The sequence below is a fragment of the Cupressus sempervirens genome, chromosome 6 (assembly GCF_028749045.1).
Source record: "Cupressus sempervirens isolate cs-2001-9-10 chromosome 6, ASM2874904v1, whole genome shotgun sequence".
Lineage (NCBI taxonomy): Eukaryota > Viridiplantae > Streptophyta > Pinopsida > Cupressales > Cupressaceae > Cupressus > Cupressus sempervirens.
Window position 1 is genome coordinate 149,165,636 of NC_143123.1, and position 15,305 is coordinate 149,180,940.

Below are 15,305 nucleotides of genomic sequence, written 5' to 3' on the forward strand. Positions count from 1 at the left end.
GACTGAGTATGAGCATAAGTTTTATGAGCTCATGTCTTTTTCAGGATTCAGTGAAAATTCAGCTCAGTTGACACAACATTTTATTAGGGGTTTGAACAATCGTATTATTGGGGGTGTTAAAGTATTTGAGCCAAAAACCCTCAAAGATGCGGTACATCAAGAAATCCTTGTTGAGCAAAGCGTCAACCTTGGTCAAGGTGGTTTTGTAGGAGCGCCAGCAGTGTCAGGATCTAAAAGAAACTTTAATTCAGATGGCAACAAGAAGCCTTTCTCTTCTAAGGGAAAACAGTTTCACCAGCAGTCTCGGCAGATGCAACAACAGAAGGGATTTAATTCTTAGGCTCAAGGTGGTGGCAAAGGTTCTAACTTTAAGAACAATCGCAATGCTCAACGCAATAAACAAAATCAACCCAATCAGCCAGCTCAGAGTAGTCAGTCGTTTGTTAGCAAGAACAACCGACAACAATCAAATGTACCACCTATGGGTAGAGGGTCTGGCAGGAATACAAAATGTTTTTCATGTGGACAGATTGGTCATTATGCAGCTCAGTGTCCACAGCGAGCGCCTCAATTTTCTGGACCTAGGCCTACAGCATCAGAGTCTACAGTAGGTGATGCAGGCAGAGCTCATAGAGTGTTTGCAGCAGTTGATCACCATTAGGCGGATCATCAGGGTATAGTGGTTGAGACCACAGGTGCTATTCGAGGTATATCTCTTTCAGTATTATTTGATTCAGGAGCTACAGATTCATTTATTTCACCATCTATAGTTTCTAAGTGTAAGCTGGATGCGGTGAAGCAAGATCATGGTTGGCAAGTGGAACTAGCCTCAGGTATCAAGGTCTCCACGAATTCTGTAGATCATAAGTGTGGGCTTAGCTTAAGAAGCTTTGTTTTGGTAGTGGATCTTCAAGTCATACCCCTTGGTTCCTATGATGTGGTTTTAGGTATGAATTGGCTTGGAACTCATAAAGCCAGTATAGATTGTAGGAAGAAGATAATTATGTGCCAAGATGACCAAGGGAATGATGTAAGGATAGTTGGGGTACCAAGGCCTATATCTCTGCGGATGATTTCTGCTATGCAAATGAAGCGAAGTTTTCGTAAAGGATGTTAAATATTTTCTGTTATGGTAAATGATCTTGATGAGGAAGATCCTGTGAGGAAGACTTTAGATCACCCGATTTTGGAAGAGTACGCAGATGTTTTTCCAAGTGAGATTCCAGGCATGCCTCCAAAGAGGGATATCGACTTTAGCATTGATTTAGTTCTTGGAGCGGAACCTATTTCTAAAGCTCCTTACTGCATGACTACCCAGGAACTGAGAGAGTTACATCTCCAGTTAGAGGAACTTCTGGCCAAAGGGAGCATTCGACCTAGTGTATCACCATGGGGAGCTCCAGTGCTCTTTGTGAAGAAGAAAGACGGTTCTTTGCGCCTTTGTATCGATTATAGACAGTTGAACAAGGTGACTATTAAGAACAGGTATCCTTTGCCTAGGATTAATGATCTATTCGATCAGATCAAGGGGGCTACAGTTTTCTCCAAGATTGACCTTAAGTCAAGATACCACCAGCTTCGCATTAAGGAAGCTGACATTTACAAGACCGCTTTTCGAACTCGCTATGGCCATTATGAGTTCACAGTGGTACCTTTTGGGTTGACTAACGCTCCATCAGTATTCATGAGTTTGATGAATGGTGTATTTCGATCATATCTTGACAGATTCATAATTGTGTTTCTTGATGATATATTGATATATTCCAAGAATCAGAAGGAGCATGAGGAACACTTGCGGTTGGTATTGCAGTGTTTGAGAGACAACCAGCTTTATGGTAATGCAACCAAGTACGAATTCTTCAAATCAGAGATTCAATATTTAGGGTATGTTATCTCAGGTGATGGTATATCAGTGGATACTACAAAGATTCAGGCGATAATAGATTGGCCAACACTGACTAACGTGTCAGAGATTCGTAGTTTCATGGGTTTAGCTGGTTATTATCGTAGATTTGTCCAGAACTTCTCTAGGATAGCACATCCTATCACTTCTCTTTAGAGGAAAGGTAAGAAGTTTGTGTGGACAGAGAAATGTGAGGAAACATTTCAGAAGCTCAAGGAACTCTTAACGAGTGCACCCATTTTAGCAGTACCTGATCCAGAGGGAGATTTCATGGTGTGTACAGATGCTTCTCTTGAAGGTATTGGGGCAGTGTTGATGCAGAATGGACGAGTGATAGCGTATGAATCACGCAAGCTCAAGGATCATGAGTTAAATTATCCTACGCATGATCTTGAGTTAGCGGCAGTAGTTCATCTATTTTACCTTAAGAATGCCTCTTTTGAAGATGAACCAATTTTTATCTCATTTTGTGCATGCACAGGAGAAGAAGAAATAATAAGACTTTATCAGAAAATACTTCACAATACAAAATCTGTGCTTTTTCAAGTTGAAAACCTTGAAGTTCCAAAACAAAAATCCATCATAGTCAAGAAGAATGTATCCAGTTCATAGCAGCAAACCTTTCTTTTACACAGTGGCAATCATTTCATAGTCGATGTCAAAGCATCACGCTAAAGTCAAGAAAAACATTTGCATTCAAAGACATGGATATACCCAGTTAGCAGAGATGGTATCAGTTTGTTAGAAAAAATCTTCACAAAGGAATCCACAGAGACTTTCACAAAAAACACCCACAACCAAAAATGCTTTTGATAAATGTTTCAAGTCTGCTTAACACTTGGCGGAAACATGCACAATATTATTAATGCCTTATACTGACTCATGTCAGTAATATACGACCTGCTGCAGCCAAAACAATGTTATTTTGTTTTGCGTATATGCCATGTGATATGTTATGACTTACCACCTTTTAAATGTCGTCGTAATCAACATATCCATCTACCTACTTCATTCAAAAATTGTCTAGGCTATGCCACAAATATATAATTGCACTATGAAGTATCTCATCTTAGCCCAAACAGAGACTTTCAGACATTTGGAATTGCATAATCTCTACAGCCTTTCTCTACCCAGCTAATTAAACTGAATCTCACCATCATTGGAGCAGATTGCAAGTTTATTGGTTTCCTCAAAACCAGAACAAATTGCTTTCAAGACACTTCCTCTGTCAAGTGTTCCTGCAGTGAGAACATGTGAGCATCTCACAATTATACTTGTGTATATCCAAGAACAGAAATAGCATACTTAAAATAATAATTTCAACCTCTATATTGCTTGTCATTGATAAAAAGGCTGGGTATTATTGTGACAGCACCACGAGATCCCCATCCAATCTAAGAAATCCACAAAAAAAAGAGAAATTAGGAAAATAATTAATAGCCAATTTTGACAAATATTTCACAAATAATTGTACTCTTGCAACTGAATAGAACTTTTCACAACAAATAGATTAACTTGTAAACTAACCTGTGCATCTTGCTCAGCTTCCAGAACAAAGTTTTCTACATCTGCATTTGGATCTCCCATGCATTTTTCAATCTTCTTGCCATCCAAACCTGCCAAAAACCAGTTTATAACAATGAAGAGAACATCATCTAACCATTTTCTTAACACCTATTTCTATTAACGCCTATTTCTATTAAAACATTACTAGTAAGTTTACACGATCTATAAGAATTTTTCAGTTGTGTATCTGAAATCGATTGTGTAAAGATTTTTCATCAACATTTTTTATTATACTATATGATATATCATTAGAATGAAAGAGAAAAATAGAGTGAATATTGCATCTGATATCTTGAATGTGTCTCTTTCATCCTAATGATGAATCAAAAGTGTGATCCAAAACATTGATATAAGAATCTTTACACAATGATTTCAGAAGCACAACTGAAAATTCCATTAAAACAGTCATTCAAGACCTTCAGCTGATACAAATTGAAGGAAAACAGAAAATGGGTACCTAAAGATTTGATGATACTATCAGCAAAGTCTCTGATATATTTCTCCCCCGTCATATGACATCTAGTATTGAGATCAGTGACATAGTCCCACCAAACCCATGGTCTGTTATCTTCTTTTGCAACATGAAAGACACACAATTGTCTCAGATTTTCAATCACCACATCTTTCCCAGCAAAATCAGGTGCACAATATCTTCCATGATTAATACATTGAGCTTCGCACTGCCTGCTCAAAGTAAAGGCCTCAGGGCACCGCAAAGTGATATAGTGTGGGGTGAACTGTGTGTACCCATTTTTCTCAAGAATTTGAGCAACTCCTTTGAAATTCGTTAAGAACTTCATCTGCATTTCAGACGTCAATCCCCAGTTATGATTGTCATTTATCCACAACTCATACTCCACACGTTCATCTGTGGGTGGAACAAAATCTCTCCAGTACAAATTAATATTGACCATATTCCCCTTACCAATAGCATTTTTCAGTTTGTCACCTAAATACTTCTCGATGAATACAGAGGGAATAGTGATATACTGTTCATAAGCTGAACCACCTTCATGAGGCGAATCCATAGTTATCAAAGGTTCTTCCTTGTCATCAGCAACAAGGACAGCGGCTGCCCCAGCTTCCTGAGCATTCCAGGCTTTCAAAGCAAAATAGCAATCTGCAATGGAAGTGCAGAAGGCTCAATTCAGATAAAATAAATAGAATATTCAGTCTTAAAATCAAACAAAGAGAATAAAATGTAGCAGTTTACCATTTAAAATCAAACAAAAAGCATAAAATGCAGTGTCACATGATCAAGCATGTCAAAAGCATTGAAGATAGGGCTAAAAATACTTTCATACATCCAACAAATCTGTCTTTAAAGCAGTTTACGAGAATGCACCTTTAATGCACTTAGACTATTAACTATTAACACTATATATATATGAGATGTTAGTTTTTGTCCATTCCTAAATCTTATAGTGGACAAACTAACAAAACAAGAAAGAAAGAAAAAAGTTCTAGGTCTATTCATATGATGGGTACTTTATCTCATTTAATAATATCTATAAACATTTTACAATAAAAGAAAGTGGTACAATGTGTTAAATTTAATACTTATTTTTATCTTATATTTAATAACCATTTTTTTTTATCACCCAAGATCTCTCACATGAGAAACTCACAAGTTACGTTGTGTTGTAGGCTCTCGCCTAAAATAATATATAATATTTGATAATACACATAAATTTTATTTAAAATAGACATTTAAGATATATGTATATTAGTATATTGATATATTATTTACTTGTAAGTTATATTATTTATGTTACAATAATATTATTTAATAAATATGTTTATGTATAAATTTTTATTTATATCAAGTTTAAAATTATACTTATGTTTCTTAATTTATAATTATAATTTGGTTATTTTTAATTAGTTAAAATTCATAGATCTTTATTTAAACTATGACCATCAAATTCTTAATTTTATTAACAAATTAAAATATATCTCAAATTAACAAATCCAAATATTTTCTTTGTTGACTCATAATTATTTGAGTAGCTTCTTCATGGAAATAGAATAGAAAGAATGCATGTGATAGAAGGAAAGTAATATAACATATTAAGACCAATAAACTTGTCAATTAACTATCCATCCATTCTCCCTTCTAAAATAAGCTACAACTCAATTTTGTATTTATTAATAACTCTAATTTGAAAATTCTTGGCTTATCATTGCATCTACTTCATAATGGCCATCCTTAAAAATATGGTGAGTATGGTGGTCATGGTCAACATAGAAGAAATGGGCACAAATTCCCAACACCTCTCAATTTTTGTATACATATCCAAAATACATTTATAGGGAAAGTAAAGGACCTAAGATTTATCTATATTCAATTTACCTTGGTATCATAGGTATCACAATACATTGGCAAAAAGTATTTCCATACAACACAATAACTAGACATGTTCTTACACACAACCATTACATTAGTAGTACACTTAAAAATACCACAATCTTACCTTATCCCATGTCGTAGTATTGTTACTTTATACATCTAGTAAATGATTCTTGGCATAACAAAGTATTGTTCACACAAAATCTTGACCTTGTATCAACATTGACATAATAGTTTAAAAAATGTAATGCATGTAAAATAAAGGACTACTATATTGAGATGTGACAAACATCAACCACAAACTACTACACTAGTTAAATATTATTACATAATCACAAAATAACTAATATAATATTCTTCTCAAAACTCATCATATCATCATGATATTAGGTATTATAAGTCAATTTATGAACCTAACTTCCAAAAAGAGTGTTTCCATTATAATAATTTTACTTTGACCACCAATCATAATTATAAAATTAGATGCATGTAGATAAATATTGATATGTTTTTATTAAGGTAAGTGGGGCTTTTACATGATCCAAAGCCTATTATAAGAAAAACAACAAATTTATCTAGGAGGTAACCATAGTTAGGATTAGACAGCATTGAAACAAACTTAGGCACCTTCACATATTTCTTTCTTCTTTCTCCTGAAGTCCAACTAGGGTTATTGTCTTCAAAATCCAAAGACTCGGGTGAAGGGGAACATGAAACCCCTTCAAAAGCCCCAACTAAGGATACATCATAAATAGAAGATGGTGGCATAGTAGAAACACTATATGATCATAGCATCATCTTTAAGAACAATAGCATTATCAAAAGTAATAGATTTAGCCTAACTTGAAAAATATCAAAGAAACATCAAGAGGGTCATAATATTACAAACATGGTCATTAGAAATAATAAATTTATTGGTTTCAATAAATTTAGTCCAACAATAAAAAACTAGAGAAATAACAAAATTAATCTTAATGCCAACGTGATTTGAAGTGGAAAAGTGAAATTGAAATGGAGTCAAAGCAAGAGTGGAGGGCTCAAAGGCCTCTAAATCACTTTATTCATATAGGAATATTGTAATATTACTCATTTAGAGGATTAGTCCACCAATAACAAGTGGAATTATGAGAGCCACAAGAAATACCAAAGATCAAAAGCTTTAGAAAAAAATATATCTATTCAAAAAATGAATGCCCTCACAATCAACTAATTAGGTCCAAGGATGGTCATTCACCTATAAAAAATTTCAGTTGGGATATATTTAGACAAATTAATATATACTAGGATATAAGGAAAGAAGGTATAGGAGAAGTTAGAATTATCACCATCACCCATAGAAAATGACAAAAGGCATTTCTAATCATTTCATAGGAATATTTACACCCAAATTGTAAGGGGAGATCCAATTGTATTAAACCAACGGGACACTTCAATTGATTCCTTAAGAGGGTTAAAAGAGAAAGATAGATGATGAAACAAGAGAGGGAGGATGTGAGCCCTATAAAATATCACCAACCTCGAGAAAAACATTTGTGTCATCAAAATAAATAAAAAGAAAACAACAAATAAACCTCTAATAATTGAATAGATCTTCATCTTATTATACACTAGAGGGAACCAATTGTAAAGATTTAGTGATTTAAATCAAGTAGTGATGGACTTCATAAACAAAACAAGAAGATTGTTTCATTATCATGGGAAAATAATTCATTATCTATAACTTCCTAGTCCAAAACCACCATGGAAGAGATAAGGAACCATGAAAGAGGAACATAACTATAAACACGGGTATTAGCTCGAGAGGAGGTCATAAATATTTTACTCAATAGATTAGCATAGGTTTGTTGATGGGAGATGGAGGAGGTCTACATGGATTATCAAGCTGGCAATAGGAACATGAGAGAGGGTTTAACATATGACAAGAACCACAGTGACCTAATATGCAAAAAGAGGGTGAGTAGGAAAAAAATAATGATTTTTTTGTACAAAATTATTTAAATTTATCTAGTAAATATAGAAGTGACTATAAAACATACCCTTAAGAAAATATCTCAAAATTCTTTAAAACCTTGTATAACATTGACTACAAGAGTTATTTTACTCTATAGTTGAATCTACTATAGAAAAAAAAAGCACCCACAAATTTTTAGATGTAGGGATTAAATATTGGCATTCCCACCTTAACATTGTAAAGGAATATGTGTTGTTAAAATCACAATATACTTGTAATGTATAATATAATATGTAGTTATGGTGTGTCTGGTAAATTTGTGGATGTGTACATCACACACCTTAGATACTCTTAGGCATCTTGTATGTTATATGGAATATAGAATAGAAAATATATAGCCTATATATAATATACATTCAGATGTATCAAGGCATTGAAATTTTTTGAGCTTTAATTTTAATAAAGTTGAATGATGAAGAAAATTAAACTACTTGATACATCTTGGCATATTTTATATAAAGGTTATATACTTGCTAGTAGCAAACAAGATGTGCATAAACATTGAGTAAATTATTCTTATTAGGGTTGTGATTAGGGTTAGCATTAAAGGTTAAGGTTTATATCATTGTTACAATTTATATCATGTCATGGTTAGCATTAGGTTTAAAGTTTTTTTAAGGTTCATTATTAAAATTGAGGTAAGTGCTAGGGTTTGGATTAGGTTTTAGGACATAGGATAGAGTACTGATTATAAATTTAGAGTCTTGATAAGTCTTAGGGTTTAGGTAATGGTTAGGATTAAGGTTTAGCATTTAGTGTTAATATTGTGGTTTGAGAAAGGGTCTACATCATGGTTAGTATTGTCATTAGGTTTTTTCTAGTTAGGTTTAGGACTAGGATTAGGATTTGGGATCTATGGTTAGGATTATCATTAGAGTTAGTGTTTACATCATGATAAATATTATGGTTAGGGTTAGATTTGAATATCTAGGTCATGGTTAGGTTTACTATTGTAAATATGGGTCATGATTTGGTGTTGATAATTATGATCATTACGATTAGTGTTTACGTCATAAGTAATATTATGATTACAAGGTTTTTATTAGGGTAAGGATTAGGGTTATTAATTAGGGTTAAGGATGAGGATCATTATTAGGAATGAGGTTAACATCATACTAAATATTTAGGTGGAGTTAGGTTTTAGGATTAGGATATGAATTAGGATTTCAAAGTAGGATTATGGCTATGTTTTGGGTTTATATCATGGTTAGAGTTAGGGTTATGGATATGGTTTTTATTGTGGTAAGAGTTTAGGGTTAGGAAAAGGGTTTAGCCTTGTACTATGGTTCTAGGATTAGGTTTGGTTTAAGGTTTGGATTATGGTATTATTAAGGGTTAGGATTATGATTTAGGATAAGGGGTTACATGATGGTTGGTATTTTCATTAAGATAAAAATTTAGGGTTATGTTAAGATTAAACTATAGGGTTTTAGATGAGGATAATCCTTAGGGTTAAGGTTTACATCATGATTAATACTATGGTCATAGTTTGGGTTTTGATTAGATTTTGGGTTGATAGTGAGCATTAAGATTAGGTTTGGGACTTTGAGATTTGGATTAAATACTTTTAAGGTTAGTGTTAGGGTTTGTTTCATTATTAAATTATTATTGTTAGGTTTAGGATCAGGCTTTAGTAATTAGTATTAATTTTAGTACATATAGGATAAGGATTAAGATTATAGTTTGGATTATGGTTTTCCTTAGGCTTTACATTATGGTTGAAACTACAGTTAAGGTTTAAATTAGGATAATTGTTTATTGTTATAGTTGGGAAAAGGATTTAGATTTATTTCATGATTAGGGATAGGGTTGAGGTTAAGACTTTTAGGTTCTGATCTTGTCTAAGATTATGATTATGGTAAGGGTTAGGGTTTAGTGTTTGAGTTATGGTTATAAATAAGGATTAGGATTAATGGGGTTGGGGTTTATATCATGGTTAGTGTTATGGAACTATTATTTGGATTTTGACTAGGGTATTTAGAATTTGGGTTTAGGGTTTAGGACAAGTATTATGATCAGGGTTATGGTTTACATTTGATTAGTATTATTGTTAGTGTTATAGTTTAGGTTTGGGATGATGATTTGGGATTTAAAATTGAAATCATGCTTAAGTTGAGGATTTGTGCCTTGGTTGAAATTATTTTTCGGTGGGGGATTTCATTAGGTTTAGGGTTTAGGCTTATATCATGGTAAGGGTTGGGGTTAGGTTTAGGGTTTTTATTATGGTCTTGATTAGGATTAGATTATGGTTAGGGTTAGGTTTTTGTGTAAATAAATTAGGGTTATTATTATATTTTAGGGTTTAGTAATAGGATTATAATAAGGTTTATGATTATGATTATCATTGCAATTATGGTTAGGGTTAGTATTATGGTGAGGGTTAGCGTAATGATTATGATTAGGATTAGGATTCAAGGTTAGATTTTTTTATTAAGATTAAGGTGTAGGAATAAGATTATACTAAGACCAGGTTTTATATCATAGTTAGTATTATGCTCATGGTTAGGATGTAATGTCTAGGTTAGGATTTAGGATTAAGGATAACATTATAAATTAGGTTTTATGATTTGGATTAAAAATAGGATTAGGATTTATTTCATCATTAGTATTATAATTATTATTCCAATTAGGGTTAGGTAAGGCTTTAGATTTAGGTTTTAGTTTTACAATTAGGATTATGATTAGGGTTTAATTCCATGATAAGTATTCAAGGTTTTGAATTAAAATTATAGTTAGAATTAGGTTTATAACTTAGTTACATAATTATTGTTAGGGTTTGGGTTTTGATTAGGGTTATAACTTAGGGTTAAGGTTAGGATAAGGATTTAGCTTTATATCATGGGAAGAGTTAGGGTTCAGTTTAGGGTTTTTCATGGTGGGCCACAAGAATAAGATAATAATAATTTGAGTCTTATTATCTATCCTTACAAAAATTTCTCTCAAAGTTGTAAGATTGATAATTTTTCGCTATCTTGAAAAGGTTATATCAATGAGATTCATAAATAAAAATAAACACTATTTTGATATCAAAATAAAATAAAGGTTCTGGAATAGAGACCAATGTAATTTCACTATTAACATTCATAAGCAGTTGTGAAATAGTGACTAGTATTATTTTGTAAACAACTATAAACCAAAGTTGTGGTTTGTGAAAGGGATGTATTGTGCATTCCCAAGTTGTAGGGTGGTATGAAATGATGCACAAGAATAAGTAGCACTCAAACAATATGGAGGTTATTTAGGAAAATCATTTTGCATGTAATCATTGTTATTTCAAAGAGGACGCTATTAATGTAATACCACTATAGGCAAAAAATCAAAAAAAATTCTCACCAGGTTAGCTTGTTAACACATGAAGAGTTTTGGGATAGCTAAGGAAGATTTGCGAAACTAGTGAGTGAACTTCTCCCAATTCTCTTTTGTTTTATTTTAAAAATATAGTCATGCATAGGAAGAAGAAGAAGTAATTGTAGAAGATAAATTCATCCTCCCTCCCCAATATACACTATTGAAGGCATTGTCATAGCCTTAGGATGTCGGGACTAAGGGTTTATTTCCAAATTGTAAGTGAACTTGTGCTGATGTTGACATATCCATTCATGGTAGGTCACTATTTTGGTCTTTTTACTCTAAGAAAGATGAGAAGATTCCAATATCTAACCCTTGTCAATTAGATATGGCTAAACTCATAGATACTAATGTATTTGTTGACATTGAATCAATTGATTCTCTAGCAAAGAACTATAGGCCAAAAATGCAAATTGTAAGAAAGGTTGATCAGAATAATATTTTATATATATGTACACAAATGATTTGGGAATTATTTGGGCTTAATATCTAGATAATCTAATCCCCAATTAACAAGGATAAATTCCATGTAGAGTATGAACACTTAGGTAAGAGCATGGGCATGGAGGAAGTTTTTTCTTTATGAATAGAGAGGACATAAATAACATGACTCAAATACAAGGTAGGGATCCTTTCCCCACTACCAGCTTTACATGGTTCTTAAAAAGGTCTTACTAGGGTTGGGAAAAGGTGTCAGGTGAAGACCATAAAACTAAGATGCCTATTAATATAATGCATTTAGGTATGAGGACCTAGAATGTTCATTTGTCTCATGAATATGATATAAGCTTAGAGTTGGAAAGGGTTTTGAATGGTGAGCTAATTGAGTGGAAAAAGATGAATATAATTAAGGCATTATTCCTTATTGTATCATATGTTGTTGTTCCAAAATAGTATTTATTTTTGTAATTATTTGAAGATCACAATTATGGATCATAAAGGCAACAAGCTCCCAATACAACTATGGCAGCAAGTGTGGGATAAGCATAGAAGGGATGCCAACTATGTTGTGTTCTATAATAGACCTTTATAGTTTGGGTTCTTAGAGCCATGCGAGAATAGGTGGTAAGGATTCATTCCTCAGTTAAGAAAATTATAAGGAAAAAAGAAACTAATCCAAAGGAAGACTAAATACTCATAATTTTTCTGATTGGATTTGCAAAATTGGTTTTACTATATTCAAAGTTTATGGATGTATACAGACACCACACAAATTGTTAGTTTTTGTATTAGGGAGAATTGCATTTTTAGAGTTTTCATGGAAGTTATTTTGGTTAGAGGGGGAGATTATTTCTCCAAGAAGAAAGGGAACCTTTTTTCCTAATATTACTAGGTCAGGAGGCTTTGTTGTAGGCCTAGGGACTTTGGAACATGTATAGAAGTATTTTAACTCTTATCACATGGACAGGGCAAAGGCCAATAATTATGACCCTGAGGGCCATATTGAATCTTAGGTGAAGGAGTACACTCACTCTTTTGATTTGGAAGAATATATAATAAGAAACCATGAAAACCTTACTCATATTATGCAGAGGCTTGGTAAAGTAAAAACTCTTGTAGAATTTGAGAAGGATAAAATTCAGAGGGGCTTGTCTAGATTTCATGATGATGAAATCCTCATATGGGAATTGTGTATTAGAGACTTTGATAAGTTGAAAGGGAATTTTTTTGCAATTAAGGAAGTAAAATATAAGCTCCCTCCTAATAGGGCAAGAAACCTAATCATTAATCATTTAGATTTAGAATCACCTCCCACAAAGGTCTCTAATATTGAAATGCAGCCTCTTCTTGTCCCATATGATGTATCTGAAGGGATGGGAGGTACTAAAGAATTTTTTTCCACAAAGAGAGACATAAAGATAGGTGAGGAGGCAAATCCTTCTTCCCTTGCTTCCATATTCCAAGAGGAGGTTCATGATTACTAGGCCAAAATGAAGGAGGATGTTGAAGAGTACTTGATGGGTTTAGGGGATGAGAGAGAGGCCATGGCCACTAGGTTTACCAAATATCATGACTTCATACACTCCTAGGAGTTTAAGGATTTATGGATACAAATGGAGCTGAAGGAGTTTGAGGAATATGAATAAATCAAGTGTGTGGGAGTGGAATAGTCTGAGCATGAAGAAATAATAAATTAGATGTTTAAGGAGTTCAACCTTGACAACATTGATTGTACCATTTGAGGAAGAAAGAGTGAAATACTCTTCTAGTCCCTAGTATAACTCTCAAAGAGACTTTCCTTTTGAACTAGGTGAGAAATCAAGATGATACTTCCTTTGTTGTGAAGTTTGAAACTACGAAGAAGATTGTTAGTTTAGGTTATAACCTGGAGACTCAGACCTTGGCTATGTGGGTGAGCTTTAAGGATCTCACAAACCAAAAATGCTAAAATTTCCTAGAGATGTTGAAGGAAATTCCATTGTTCATAAAGTGGGAGAAACAGGCCCACTTATTTCTACTAATGAATTGATATTTCAATCTATATTTATGTTGATCTTAGATTGGTTTTGATAATTGAGTGTCAACACACTTAAATCACTTTAATAAGTTCATGTCGAACTATTAATGCATGCCAAGTATAATATGTAAATACTAGACCATGCCGAGTTGCAATGAGTGCCAAGTCACTCATGTGCCGAGTGACTCAAGAGTCGAGTAGATAGACCATGCCAAGCAGGTCAAGTGTTGAGTGAACGGTTGATGTCGAGCAATTCAAGTGCTAAGCCAGAAACAAAATTACAGTATGTGTCGAGCACCACTAACTTCAAGTGTTGAGTAACACAGATTTGTCGTACTTGTTTGTAATTGCACAAACAACTATGTAAACTATTTCCTAGCTGACTTAAGGACAGACTTTGATTCTTTGAGATAGGGATGAATCTATTTGTAGAATCCCTATGTATTTACATGCATCCAATCAAAAAATAGGAAGGATTAAACAACAATATGGATGAATCTTAGTTGTAGATTCATACCTAACCCTAAGTCTCCTAGTCTTCTTAAGGAGGAAAAAACCCTAAAACTAAATATGAGTGTGTAAGGGATTGAAGGAGAAGTTTGCATGCACAAACAAAGCATTCATGGAGACTTAGAAGTTATTGAGAAGGAATGTATTGTAGAATCAGTTAGAGAAGAGCAGAGGATAGAGAGAAGGATACAACATTGAGAGATCTAATCATGAAGGATCAAATTGGATAGTGTTTAGAGTTGATCTATTATCAGGAAAGCAAGTGCGACATTTTGATAGGTGATTTCAATTAAATCTCCTAGGAAGAGTAGTCTTAACAGGTTGTAGTAAATCCTTTAACAAGGTGACATTCCAAGTGAGTGATCAGAAGTCCTTTAACCAGGCACACTTCTAACAGGGTGTTGAAATCCTCTAACAAGGTGGGACTTAACTATCTTTGTAAGCCTTTAACAAGGCAGGCCTTTCACAGGGCAGATCATGATTCATGGTCAAACCACTGTAACCTTAATTGGATACACTTTACAATTGCAGTAGTGAAGATTTGTGGGTGTCATCCCCACCCCAATTTTACCTTCTCCTTTGGAGGGTTTCTGGGTAATCATATTTGGTGTCAAAGTGTGTGTGTTTAATTGCTTACATGTTTTAGATGCATTTACTTTACATGTTATTTCGGTTTATCTATTGGATGCATAAAATGGATGTGAGGTGAAAAATTTATGGGCTTATGTTTAAGTTGCTGATTCACCCCCCACCTCTCAGAAGTTTACTTCTTTCCCACTTGTAATTCCAACAATTTAATAGAGATTAGGTGAAGAGATTAAAGGATGAACTAAAAATCTCTATCGATCAACAAGTGGAGATAAACAAGGTGATAATTGAGTTGTATATCAAGTTAGTTGATAAGGAAAAAGAGATTTAAAAAAAAATGAAACAAGACTTGAGCAAGCCCTTGTTGTTTATCAAATTGTTAAGAAGTCATCTATTAAAAAGAAACAAAGAATCCAAAGTATGTAGAGACTGATCCCAATGGAAATTTTAAATAGGAACTCTCTAAATTATTACTCTCTACCTTGGAGAAAATTTTATCATTTAGATCAAAAATTTTAATAGGGAAATGTAAAGATGTATACCAAGGGTATTGTCTATTGAGTGAAATATT

At 33.4% G+C, this 15,305-nt stretch overlaps 1 protein-coding gene across 1 annotated transcript in view; it reads right to left on the reverse strand.

Annotated features, from left to right (window-relative positions):
- Positions 1-2,488: 2,488 nt before the first annotated feature.
- Positions 2,489-15,305, reverse strand: part of LOC149551671 (vacuolar-sorting receptor 1-like) — a 36,091-nt gene continuing 23,274 nt past the window's right edge. Inside the window, exons 3-6 of the mRNA XM_089789725.1 lie at positions 3,927-4,589; positions 3,431-3,519; positions 3,228-3,297; positions 2,489-3,141 (exon numbers count right to left, since the gene is read on the reverse strand). Coding sequence (XP_089645851.1) covers positions 3,038-3,141; positions 3,228-3,297; positions 3,431-3,519; positions 3,927-4,589 — 926 coding nt within the window. The 3' untranslated portion in view covers positions 2,489-3,037. The remainder of the gene's footprint in view (positions 3,142-3,227; positions 3,298-3,430; positions 3,520-3,926; positions 4,590-15,305) is intronic.